This window comes from Alosa alosa, chromosome 5 (genome assembly GCF_017589495.1).
Source record: "Alosa alosa isolate M-15738 ecotype Scorff River chromosome 5, AALO_Geno_1.1, whole genome shotgun sequence".
NCBI lineage: Eukaryota > Metazoa > Chordata > Actinopteri > Clupeiformes > Clupeidae > Alosa > Alosa alosa.
The window spans coordinates 20,605,481-20,617,991 of NC_063193.1; the positions used below are offsets into that span (position 1 = coordinate 20,605,481).

General features: G+C 44.3%; 1 protein-coding gene across 1 annotated transcript in view; it reads left to right on the forward strand.

Moving 5' to 3' along the window:
• Positions 1-4,516: 4,516 nt before the first annotated feature.
• The window catches only part of adamtsl2 (ADAMTS-like 2), an 18,608-nt gene continuing 10,613 nt past the window's right edge, over positions 4,517-12,511 (forward strand). Inside the window, exons 1-10 of the mRNA XM_048244500.1 lie at positions 4,517-4,911; positions 7,686-7,788; positions 8,415-8,557; positions 8,711-8,786; positions 9,027-9,129; positions 9,526-9,671; positions 10,239-10,362; positions 10,659-10,739; positions 11,556-11,731; positions 12,448-12,511. The exon at positions 12,448-12,511 is cut by the window's right edge and continues 300 nt beyond it. Of these exons, the coding sequence (XP_048100457.1) occupies positions 4,694-4,911; positions 7,686-7,788; positions 8,415-8,557; positions 8,711-8,786; positions 9,027-9,129; positions 9,526-9,671; positions 10,239-10,362; positions 10,659-10,739; positions 11,556-11,731; positions 12,448-12,511 (1,234 nt within the window). The 5' untranslated portion in view covers positions 4,517-4,693. The remainder of the gene's footprint in view (positions 4,912-7,685; positions 7,789-8,414; positions 8,558-8,710; positions 8,787-9,026; positions 9,130-9,525; positions 9,672-10,238; positions 10,363-10,658; positions 10,740-11,555; positions 11,732-12,447) is intronic.

Consider the following 12,511-nt stretch of genomic DNA (forward strand, 5'->3'; position numbering starts at 1 on the left):
ACTCATCAGAATTTGTGGGTTGGGCTGGTATGTGTTTGTGTCGCAGCCAGTATGAATCACACAGAATAACTAGCTGCCAGATGACATGCTTAAACGTTGGGAATCTTTTTACTGTCATAAGAATGCTTTGTTGTAAATAAACGTTTAAATAAATAAACAGTGACAGAAAAGCTAAACAAGAAGTAAGAAGTAAATGAAAAAAGGACAAAGCTTTACTCATTAACTTCAGTTAACAGGATTGAACTTATTGTGAAATGAAGTTGGGTGGTGGAAATGTAGTCTGAGTTAAAGAGTGTTATGGCCGAACTGTATTCTTTAGTAAAAAGTAATGTATGGGAAGCAGGCCATGATGTAATCGGACCCTCGCAAAACGCCCACACCCAGGGGACAGTGTTGTCACTTCTTTTGAATGCTCCACAGCCGATTATATGGGAATGTTTATTTAAATCCTGTCCCACATAGGCTACAGAACGCGGGACGGCAGAGCACTGTCCAGTCTGCTGTGGAAGGACACGAAAAACCTCATGCCTGTCTTTGTTTTTGTTACCTTGAGCGAGCGAGCAAGCGAGTGAGGGGGGTGAACACGACAGAAAGCAAGACCTTACCCCTGATGTCTCTAATTGCCCTGAAAGGACACGGGAAGCCCATGTGCTGTATCCTCCACCACCACCTCCTCCTCCTCCTCCTCCTCCTCAGCTGTCCCACCTGCTTGGGGAGGCGCCTGGAGGAACACAAAGGGTGCAGTGTGGTGAGAGTGGGCCTGCCACACGCTTCGCATTCCGCCACTGGTGCAGCACCGCGGCCTGCTTAAGACAGCATGAAAACTGCAGCTCAGCTGGCCGTGCTCTGAGGGGGGGGGGACGACGACTGTGTACTCTCCCTCTTATCTTGTGTACACCCCACCACACACACACACACACACACTACGCATACACGCACGCAGACACACACCATCCCCCATCTACAGGCATCTGCTGACCTACACTGGGGAGGGAGGGAGGGCAGGGAAGGGGGAATGGCCACTGCTCAGACGTGTCTAGGATGGGGGATGTAACTCAGTTATTGCTCTAGTATTGACTTCTCTGTGTTAGAGAGTAATCATTAGTCAGTTGTGTTGGCTATTGGTGTAGTTAGCATACGGTTTACAGTGTCCTGTTGTCCTGGCCTCTTATGGGTGTTGTGGTAAGTTGTATTCCTTTTAGCTAAGCTTGACCTGGTTGGACCCTTTTTTAAAAATAGCTAAAAGTGACAACTTTAAAAATGGTTGAAAGTGACAACTTTAAAAATGGCTAAAAGTCACACTGTCAAAGCTTTTTTGATGCCAAAATTGCATTTTCACTCTCTCTGACGTCGCCTGTAGTGGTGGAGTCACAGGGTTTTCATACACCTCAAGACCAGAATATTGCAGTAGTAAAATTCAATTCCAAAAGTTTTAGTAGCTAGGGAGGGAGAGTGTGTGTTTGTGTGTTTGTGTTTGTGAATGTGTGTGTATGTACGAGCACGCACGCACATGTGTATGTGTGCGTCTGTAACATCTCCCATTTAGGTGTGCAACGCCCCAGAAAATGAAAAACAAAAACCATAGTGGCTCCACTAGCTTGGCATCCCCGCGGTCAATCAGCACCCTCTCAAACAATCAGCGCGCTTGGCAACCGCCTTTTCCCATGGGCCTGTCCAGGTTATAAAAATCAGGCAAACACATGAAAAGCACCGAAGAAATACACTCCAGAGAGAAGAAAGCCTAAGGGGTGAAACAAGGAGGGCACGTCTCTGCCATGTACAGTACCTTTTTGGGGCAACTTTTGGAGGCGAAGTCCAGTCTACAAACCAGTAACAGATTGTGGCTACACCTCACACACAGTTTGATTCAAACCTGTTTATTTGAAAGTCAGCTGTTTTGCGCAAAATGCAGTCGTTTTGGAGTCACTTGCAGTCCAATGTGGTAACAGGAGAAAAGCATTACATCTTTCCCATTTGGCAAATGTCAATCCTTGAGCTCAGTAGCATCTCTCGGTGTCCCAGACTAAACGTCCTAAACATACTGAGCTCGTTGTGGTGTGTATTAACTGTGGGAGACTCCATGTTTGGAGGCGGTTTGTTGCATTGAGCCTCTAAGTGGCCTAATATGTGCAATATAAACACATGTCTCTTGTTAAGTACTACTCTCTGTATGTGTATGCTATAACATGTAATCTGATCTACCACATTTCTGTTTGCAAAATAAACTTCTATTTTTTCAATGCACTAACAGTAAGAAAGTCTACTGCCACGTAATGTTTCAATGCTTTGTTCTTTGTGTATAGAGTCAATGTATTACCTTATGTTTGAACAAATGTACAAAAAAAAATATCACACTTTGAAACTGAATTTGTACATTTAATCTTATAAGTAACATCTGTACAGGTACATGTATGTATTGATTGAAACTGCAGAGCTGCAGAGATGAATAGGTGGATGGCTGTTTGAAACATCTGTTTGATGTTTAACTGGATCAGGCCCCTGGACGGCGAGCAGGACGGTCACAAGAGCAGGCACTGAGCGAGGCTGAATGCTGTAATGAATTGGACACCGAGACGTATAGACATATTCACATTTTTACAAACTCCAGCCTGGACCATGCAGTTCACTTACGCTCACCCTGCCAGCTGGAACGGCGACATCTGAAAGAGATTTTTCCTGTGATGAAGAAAATGAGGCGCTGGTGGGAGTCCAAAGAGGGTGTTCATGAAGAGTACAAAGGCAAACTGTGTGTGGAGACACTGTGCACCACAATTAAAGACATTCAGGCAGAAGCTAAAGACTCACTCTTCAGATGCACATTCAAGGGAAAAAATTAAACCACTTTTTATTTTAAAACCAAATAATGTTTTCTGTTTTTTTTTTTTTTTTTTATCAATTACTTGGTTAGTTTATTCAATAGATCCTTAAAGATCCTTAAAGTGATGCCCACACTAATATTTATTTTAAGTGATAATAATAATATTTCCCATATCTACATCACAGAAGAACAGCCTGAAAGTAACCTCTGTTTGTATAAAGTTAACTAAACATTTCTTGTATATACATACATGAACCCATCTCAAGGGTCAAATAGATGAATATTTATGACTTTTTATAAACTACATTGACATTGTTTGTTTTTACAGTTGACCAATGTCTTTCTTTAAACTGACACTTTGATACATTAAAGCCATTGTATTGGCACATTACCCAACACCATTCACAACATTAAACAGTATTTGGATGGAATGCCTGTGCTACCTCAAATTTAAATGATTATGCATGTAACTCTGCATTGTGTGTGTGTCTGTGCCTGGGTGTGTGTCTGTGAATGGGTGTGTGTTTGTGTGTGTGTCTGTGAATGAACGTGTGTGCGTGTGAATGTGTGTGCATGTCTGTGTGCGTCTGTGTCTGTGAATAGGTGTGTGTTTGTGTGTGTGTCTGTGAATGTGTGTGTATGTGTGTGTGCTGCATCTCAGAATCCCCATTTACAAAGTCAGCGGGGGTCCTTGGCATGGCAGCCAGATGGCTGTGTTGCCATTGCATTCCAAATGTGATTGTCAGTCTGTCGTCCGCTTCCACTGCCCCTGCGCTGCTCTGCCTGGGAGCCCCATGGTCTGGAGGGGTTACCAAACGAGGGCAAACATCTGGTGCGGTAACGTGGTGCGCGTCGTCCCCCTTCCCTTTGCACAAATTCCTTCACAGCGCCACTTCATACGTTCATGTAGACTGTTTGAAAAAAGAGAGAGAGAGAGAGAGAAAGAGGGAGCGAGGGAGAGAGAGTGGGTGAGAGAGAGAAAGCTGCTGTTCCTGCAGACTTGTAGACTGTACAAATCTCCTGAGCCATCTCACTGCTGCACGGATGTGTGCTTGAATGGAGTGCTTCAATGAGCTCTCAGTGTTGCAACTGGTCCCTAATGCACAGACCAGGCACAGAGGCAGCCCTGCGGACGCGTGGCGCTCCGCGTCAGACATTACAGGCAGGCTTGGTGGTCCACAGCCATCTGTCTCTGCTTTCACTCCGCGCTTAAATCTCTCTCTCTCTCTCTCTCTCTCTCTCTCTCTCTCTCTCTCTATCTCTCTCTCACTTTCTTTACTTCTTTCTCTCTTTTTCTTTCCCCTCCTTTCCTTCTCTGTATTTCTTTTTCTTTCTAGGACTTTTTATATATATATATCTCCTGTTGCCTTTCTCTTTCTTCCCACTGTACCTCTCTCTCTCTCTCTCTCTCTCTCTCTCTCTCTCTCTCTCCCCTGTCTCGCTCTTGTGCTCGGCAACCCAAACAATGCACAGTGCCAGGTGTGGCAGTGTTACCACAGCAAAAAAAGAGCTGGCAGCAGGAGGCATGAAAGGTGAGACACAGAGAGACACCATGGCATGACTGCCGCTCTGGGGTAGGGGGGGGGGAATGGAACCGGGGAAGAGGGGAGGGGAAGTGTGGGGACTGTGTGTGTGTGTGTGTGTGTGTGTGTGTGTGTGTGTGAGGGAGGGGGTCTCCGTGGGAAACAACAACTTCCTCCCTGTCTGTCTGCGAACCGCTTGGCTGGGTGTGACGCTAGCCGGCTCTGCTGTATTGCACAGCAGCAGTAGTAGCAGCGGCTCAGTGCTTGGCACTGGGCAGGAGAGAGGGAAAGAGAGGGAGACAGAGGGGGTGAGAGAGAGAGAGAGAGAAAGAAAGGAAGAAAGAAACTTTTTATGTATTTCTCACTCTGCCACTCTGTTCCTCTGTTGCCGTGTATCGAGGGAGAGAGGGAGAGAAAGGAGGAAGAGAGGGAGGGGGAGAGGAGGGATGCAGGCACACACCTTACTCTCCTCAAAAGACACATCTTCACAGCGGCACCACAACGGCCGGCCACCACTCACACTGAGCCAGCTGCACACAAGTCTGCAACAGCCCAGTGGACTGCAGTCAGGTGAGTGCCACTCTTTCACACTGGACCTCAGTGTTCACGTCTGGCTGCCTGTCTGTCCTTTGTGGATGCCTGTCTGCCTGTCTGTCTGTCTGTCTGTCTGCCTGTCTGTCTGTCACATGTGTAATGTGTGTTTTGTGTGTGTGTGTGTGTGTGTGAGGGGCAGTCCAGTCTGGGCAGTTTCTAGGGATCCAAAGAGGATGCCGTCCCGGGGCCCACAGCAAGAACAGACCGAAATAATAATGTTTACTCTTCTGCCGGCACATTGTGCCAGAGCCAGAAAAACTAGAGTTGACTGCTGTCTGCCAGTTCAAGGGGGACTGGTAATGCAATTTCCACTTCCAGGCAGAACACCCATCCTGGCGCTCTCAGATGACATAGATGAGCTACAGTAAGAGCGCACGCTCAGAAATGGCAGACAGCGAGGCTGCGTTTTGGTGACACCAAAGGCCAAGTAATGTTCCAGTCCAAAAATGTTGCATCTTCTTAACTGGCTTTGCACTGGAGCAGAGAGGCTTAGAGAAAGCTAGCATCAAACATAGAAGAATGTGCTGTGTGGTCAGACACTAGGCAGTGGGGCAGGTTATCTCACTTGTAGTGGGTAGTGTGAGGACATGACCCCAGATTATTCAAGGTGTGGTATAACAGGGCAAAATGAGAAACAACTGTAAAGACCGCAGGGGCTAGTCCGTTTTAATGTTTTTGTTCATTGTTTTGGTGCAAACTGGGGTGTTATGTAATGTTAATTAAATGCATTATGCAAGGCATTTAACTCGTCTCGTTGTGATGTTATTGTTTTGTCTGATAAAAGATTAGAACTTCTAATAAGGTGTAGTGCTGTATAAATATGCATTGAATTAGATATCATTTATTAGGGGCAGATTGTTTACATTATTTTCAAGTTAAGCGCAAAATCAATTTTCAGTATTGCAGTTTTGGATCTGAGAGAACAAGACACAATGGAGCTGTCCAGATCGAGTGCTCTTCCAGGAAATCAAATCAGCTTTCAGGCTCGCAAGACAGCTTGCAAGTTGACTAGAGCATAACTTGTTCAGCTGAAACAATATGCCTAAGAACAACACAGGAATATCTGCCTGTGAAGTCAGTCTGAGAAGATTTGCCACATTTGAGGATACCAAAAGTCCAAACATTTCAGTGAAGTGTTGTGGAATGTGGGGAATGTCCACTGGGTACATTTTGAGGATGAAAGTGATTTTTTTTACAGAGAGAGAGAGAGACAGGGCTGTTGTGGGTTGTGAGTTAACAATGTCGGCCATAGTGGTTATTCTGCTGAGAAGCTGGCTGACAGGCACTTGATGGGTCTCTGCAGCCAGTGTGAGCGCTGTTGTCTCCAGTCCTCTCTGTAGCATCTTCGCTCCGACACATCTGACTGCAGGCAAACAGGCATGGCTGACCTCACCTTAACTTCCCCCAGTCAACCAATCCCTTCAGCTGATTGCCTTACTTCATGGGGACAACGCAAGGGAATTAACACACAAGAGACTAAAAAAAAGAAAACTGAGAGAAAGCATGAAATAGAAAGACAAGAGGGAGAGGAATGGAGAGAGAGAGAGAGAGAGGGAGGAAGAAAGAAAGTGAAAGGAGAGGGGGAACAACTGCACCATCAATTTTCCACTTGGGCTGTAAACGTGAGAAGGCTGCTGAGAAAGGAGGAAGCTGAGTCTGGTTTGGAGCCACTCTCCCAGAAAGGATGAGTCTCCTCGAGCGGCCTCCAGACAGGCCCTTGCACTCGCGCGTCCCCCCAGGGACAGCCCTGCTGTCTGTCTGCTGCCTGCCAGGGAAAGAAAAACACTCCCCCAAGCAGGAAGCACTTGGCCTGGGGGGCTGGCAGGGGGAGAGAGCCGGCCGGGGCTTGGGCTGGGCTGGGGGGTGGTGGTGGTGGTGGTGGTGGTGCTGCTGGTGTGGGAGTGGAAGAAGTTAGGTGGGGGGCTGGGACTGTGTTTACTCTCCTCTGTGGCCTGGGAGTCTCTGAGGAGGAAGGTCTGTCTCAGCCATGACAGCCCTGGTGTAGTCGGTGGGAGACAGTGTGTTTGGCAAGCTGGACCTGCTCCAGCTGCGTCTGGGAGCCTAATGAAGTCCAGGTGCTCCTGCGGGCAGTCTAAGACACCTGTCACTAATATTTAGTGCCAGAGAAAGCCAGACTGCAAACAGAGCCCGATGATTTGCTTGCTTATTTTGAGAAGGCTACCTTAAGTCATGGTTCTGATGAGGAGAGATTTGAGGGAGAGAGAGAGTTCAGTTCAGGGGTTCAGATAGGCCAAGGGTGGTTTCTTGGAACTGGGACAGGATGTGTGTGTGTGTGTCTGTGTTTGTGTGTGTGAATGTGAGTGCATGTGTGTGTGTGTGTGTGTGTGTGTGTGTGTGTGTGTGTGTGTGTGTGTGTGTGTGTGTGTGTGTGTGTGTGTGTGTGTGTGTGTGTGTGTGCCTTTATTTGTTGGTAAACCATATGTGCATATGAGTGTTGTGCATACGTGTCTGCCTATATGCACCTATGTGTGATTTTGAGCCCTTCTATACCTTACTGATAATCAGCTCTCGCTGACATAGTTGAAAAGCCTTTCATTTGTAGGTCAGTCTTAACTGTCTACACCTTTACTTGTAAAATGGCCAAGAGTCTATCTGTTAAATCAACATGTCATTCTTCCCTGTCTCCACACTGTGATGCTCCAAATACATTCACAAAGTCAAAATGACTAACACACTTTGGCTTTTACTCTTTCTTGTTTCACTCTTGTTCGTGTTTCTCTTCCCTTAAGAATGAGGATTGTGTTAGGAGAGCAGTGGATAGAAAGCAGCCTGGTTTTGATGGGTATTGTGACACTTTCTCTTTCCCTGGGAAACCTCTCAAGCCGAGGACAGGTTGGTAGACATCAGATTCACTTAAATAGTTTCAATCCAGTGACAGCATGTAAACCAGTACATATATAACATATTCTTAGTTTTTCACCTATTTTTTTCGGTAACACTTTACTTGACAGTATCGACATAAGAGTGACATGACAATGTCATGAACATATGACACTGTCACGACACATGAACCCTAACCCTAACCCTAATCTTAACCCTAACCCTAAACCTAACCCTAACTTGTTATAACAAAAACCGAATGTCACTTAATAACAGAAGCATTATGTCATAAACGTTTATGACTTGTTTAGGACACATTCATGACAGTGTCATGTCACTGTTATGTCGATACTGTCAAGTGTAAAAGTGTAACCTTTTTTTCTTATTTTATTTCTGGAATATTGATTGTTCAACTTTTGCGAGCAAAAAGCAATGTTTTAATTAACAGATTACTTATGTAATCCAAGAAAAAAAATGGTTTATTAGTTAGTTAGTTGGTATAACTCAATTTTCAATCTATGGTGTACCACAGGGTTCTATTTTTGGACCTAAATAAATCACAGTTTACAATTTCAAACATCACTGACATTTCAGTCATTTTATTGTCATGATGCTGAAAGTCAAGCTGTTTACTTTAGGAGGAGGGTGTTGCTTCTAACAGTTTGGAGGATGAACAGGAAGTAACCACATACTGGTGGGGAGAGTGGGCTAAATGGACTGCATGCACGCGTACCTGTGGAGGTGGAGTGATGTCACAAGAGAGACACTGTCTAAAGCAAAGGTCAGTCTTTAATCTGGATGTGTGGCTTAAAAGTCGCACCATGTTTGGCACTATGACTTGCAAAAAAGAATTAAATAGCACATTTACATGCCAAATGTATTATTTTCGATTTTGCCTGCATTTCAACACTAACAAGAACTTTCCCATCTCAAGAAAGAGAACAACAGCTGGCAAGAACAATATGACCTGTACAGGCAGTGCCAAAAAATACCGCCTCTGCAATACCAAGGTCAGTTTATTCTCTGAACCCCAGACACCTATAAAATAGGACTCAAATACCACTCAAGACATTAATTCGTATTTTATACAGTATCGTTAAATTTGTTTTATCTTTTCTCCCTCAGCTGGCTAGGATAGGTTTAACCTTGGCTCTAATAGTACAGTTCATATTTTACCTCTTTAAGACCTCCATGACGGTAAAGTGGTGGAATGTACGTCTTGTTCAATAATCATATTACGTATATTGCAGGATTGCCCCTCGACTGGAAGCAGCTTCAGAGAGGAGCAGTGCTGGTCTTTCAATTCACAGGTTTACAATGGCAAAAGCTATGATTGGAAACCCCTTTACCCTGGTAAATACATTAATAATTGTTTATTTGTTTGCACTGAACACATTCTTTTTTTCCCCTACCTCCACCAACCATATTTGGAACGGTAACTGGGACTGTTTATGTGGTCTTGCAAGCTCAGAATAACTGCCCTTAATGAAGCATACTCATGAAACAAAACATTTAAGATGGGACGCTGATAACCCAGCCGAAGTGAGATATCTCTAAATAAAGTCAATTCTGAGGTGTCTGGAAATGTTTGACTAAGACTAATGTCTGGTGTCTGTATGCAGATGGCAATCTGTCTCAAAGGAGAAACTGTGTATATCAGTTCAAGACTTGTGCAGTCAGCCTTTAGATAAATAAAAGTCTAATGGTAAACAAATGACAATAAAAAACAGACTTGTCTTTATCTCGCAGACGACTATGTGCATATCTCCAGCAACCCCTGTGACCTGCACTGCACGACCACGGATGGCCAGCGGCAGCTCATGGTGCCGGCTCGGGACGGCACGTCCTGCAAGTACAGCAGCTACAGGGGAGTGTGTGTAAATGGCAGGTGTGAGGTACGGTAGGCAACCGCAAACCCGCGTCTTTCCACGTGTTATTCTTATTGTTGAGGTCTCATTCAGCACACTGTGGTGTGTGGCGGTGGAAAGGGTTCAGGTCGAGAGAGTGAAAGTGATATAGCGCAGCCATGGTTTTGCTCCTGAGACAGCTGATTTCACTCAGGGGGAGTGTGAGGGAGAGGTGGGGTGGGGTGGGGGTGTTCTCTGCCTCCTGCTCCAGGAATTGGGCTTAGCAAATCCAGGTGGCTGACAAAAAATACCGGTGAGGACTTTCGCTCTCTAAACCTGGAATTTCCACCCCCAGTAATACTGTAACAGTACATTTTTGTGGCTCCTGTTGTGACGTCAATGCCAGGACAAAGGAATTTTCACAAGGGTGTGTAATGTAACAATTTGGCCCTCACCAAATGGACACAAGGTTGTTTCAGACCTTAGAAATGAATCAAATTACCCTTTCCCCGCTGTGTAAAAGAGAAGACAGCTCTCGAGACTGTAATAGTGCATATTCATGACTTCCTTTAGAGTGAGTAAGGTTTGGAAGGGCCTTATCTTATTGTTACCCAGCCAATCGGGTGCGATGGAGTGCTCTTCTCCTCCAAAATACTGGACAAGTGTGGTGTCTGTCAAGGGGATGGCAGCAGCTGCAGCAGAGTCACTGGCAACTTCCGACGTGGGGCTTCCACTCTGGGTAGGACGACTTTTCCACACTGTCACATACAGTTGAGCTAAAGAGTGGTAAACTTGCCATTTGTAAACTTGCCAAACATTATAGATGACATTGCTTCTTCTTATGGATTTAAGGCTGAAAAAAAGTTTCTTTCAACCCTCTCACTATCTTTCATGTTGGAGTATTAATTGCAATAAAACAAATAATTAGTTAATGCATTTATGTTAAATGTTAGGAAATGAAAACCATATATTTACAAAGAGAAACTATATCATTTTATCTCACTGATTTAAAAATGGCTCTGTCTTTTTATGAAGGATATTCTTTCATCACTCAAATCCCAGAGGGCTCATGGGATATCCAGATAATTGAGAGGAAAAAGTCAGCTGATATTTTAGGTATGGTAACCCCTAACCAGTGTTGGGAGTAATGCGTTACAAAGTAACGCGTTACTGTAATTCCACTACTTTTAGTGGTAACGAGCATGTAACAAAGTATTTTTGTAAATCAAGTAACGCAATTACAATTACTGAAATTTCAAAGAGTTCGTTATTTGCGTTATTCTGTTGATCTTGAATGAACGACTGCAGACAAGATGACAGATGCACATTTGCTGCTTCTGATCTAACGTCTCCCGACATTAGCTGTGTTTCCAGCGATTGTGTAAATGTTTAGATTGCAGATGCATTCTTTACATTTAATAGGAGCCTCCTCACATTCCTCCTTATTTCGTATTTATGCTAAAACACACACACAACGTAACTAATTACTTTTGATATACAGTAATTGGTAAGGTAATTCAATTACTTTTTAAGTAACTAGTAACTAACTAATTACTAATTTTCAGTAACTTTCCCAACACTGCCCCTAACAAACAACAAACAGACATTGCCATGGAAGAATATCAATCCATCAGTTTTGGCACAAATTGCTGACCTTAAAATTGAAGAAGCATCTCTTAAGAGCAGTAATAAAAAACAGAATTGACAACATGGGGGATGTGTAGGCGCACATATTGTATCTTAAAAATCATTTACATTTTTAGAGTACTTTAACTTGCAACTCAGCAGTGAAGAAAGCTTTTACATTAATATCTTTTGGTTGATAAGAAATGCCAACCTGTGCATTTGATGTGAGCTTGTCTGTTCATTAAGCGATGGCGAAGATTTCCTATGATTTCCTAAAAAAAAAGAGCCTTCCTCTCATTCCTCCAGCTGTGACAGACCAGGCTGGGAATTTCTTCTTCAACGGCGCATACAAAGTGGACGCCCCTCAGAACTTCCACGCTGCAGGAACCATCTTCAAGTACCGCCGGCCCACTGATGTGTACGAAACAGGGATCGAATACATCGTGGCCAAAGGGCCCATCGACCAGCCCATCAATGTTCTGGTACTGTAGCCGAGGTCCTCTCTCCGCCGCCAAGCGCCCACTGGGTAATCTCACTGGCTGGCAAGCCCCGCGTTTGATTGAAAGTGCTGGCCACAGCTCTGGCATCTGTGATGCTGACTGAGTGTGATGCATTATCTCAAGGGGGACTGACTTGAGCAAGCACTTTGCACTGTAATGCTGAATGAAGCTACTGTGTGTTGTCATTCTCGGAGTCTTGGATTAGTGTCAGAAACAACTAGTGCTGTGGAGTTGATGCAATTCCATCTGGGTGCCTGTTTTTTTTCATCTACTGTACTGACCAATGCATCAGAGTTGAATTATATAGTCTGCAAACTTCACTGACGTTTAACTGTCATAGCCCTTAAATCCTTCAGGGTCATACAGGTTACACTGTGAGTGCTATGGTGAGTTCAGGTAATAAAGTAATGAGTTTATTAGTACTAAACACTATTTACTGTTCACTATAATACACTGTTCACTATTTTAGGACAAAACCTTACCAGTTGGTGGCATTCATAGTTAGGTATATAATAATATTCTGTAATCATAATACAGTCATATTTTCTCATTTGCCCTCAGTTTAAAGAAGTAGAATGATGAGAAATATTCTAAATAGCTAGATAGCTAAAAAGGGATCTTGTCGTGCACTTTTCCTTAACAGAACAGTCCGAGACAATGATTGCATCCACATTGGACTCTATTTTGTGTCCTCCAAGGTATGGAACCAGAACGGTCGGAACCCCTACATCACCTACGAGTACACAGTTCTTCGGGACGCTC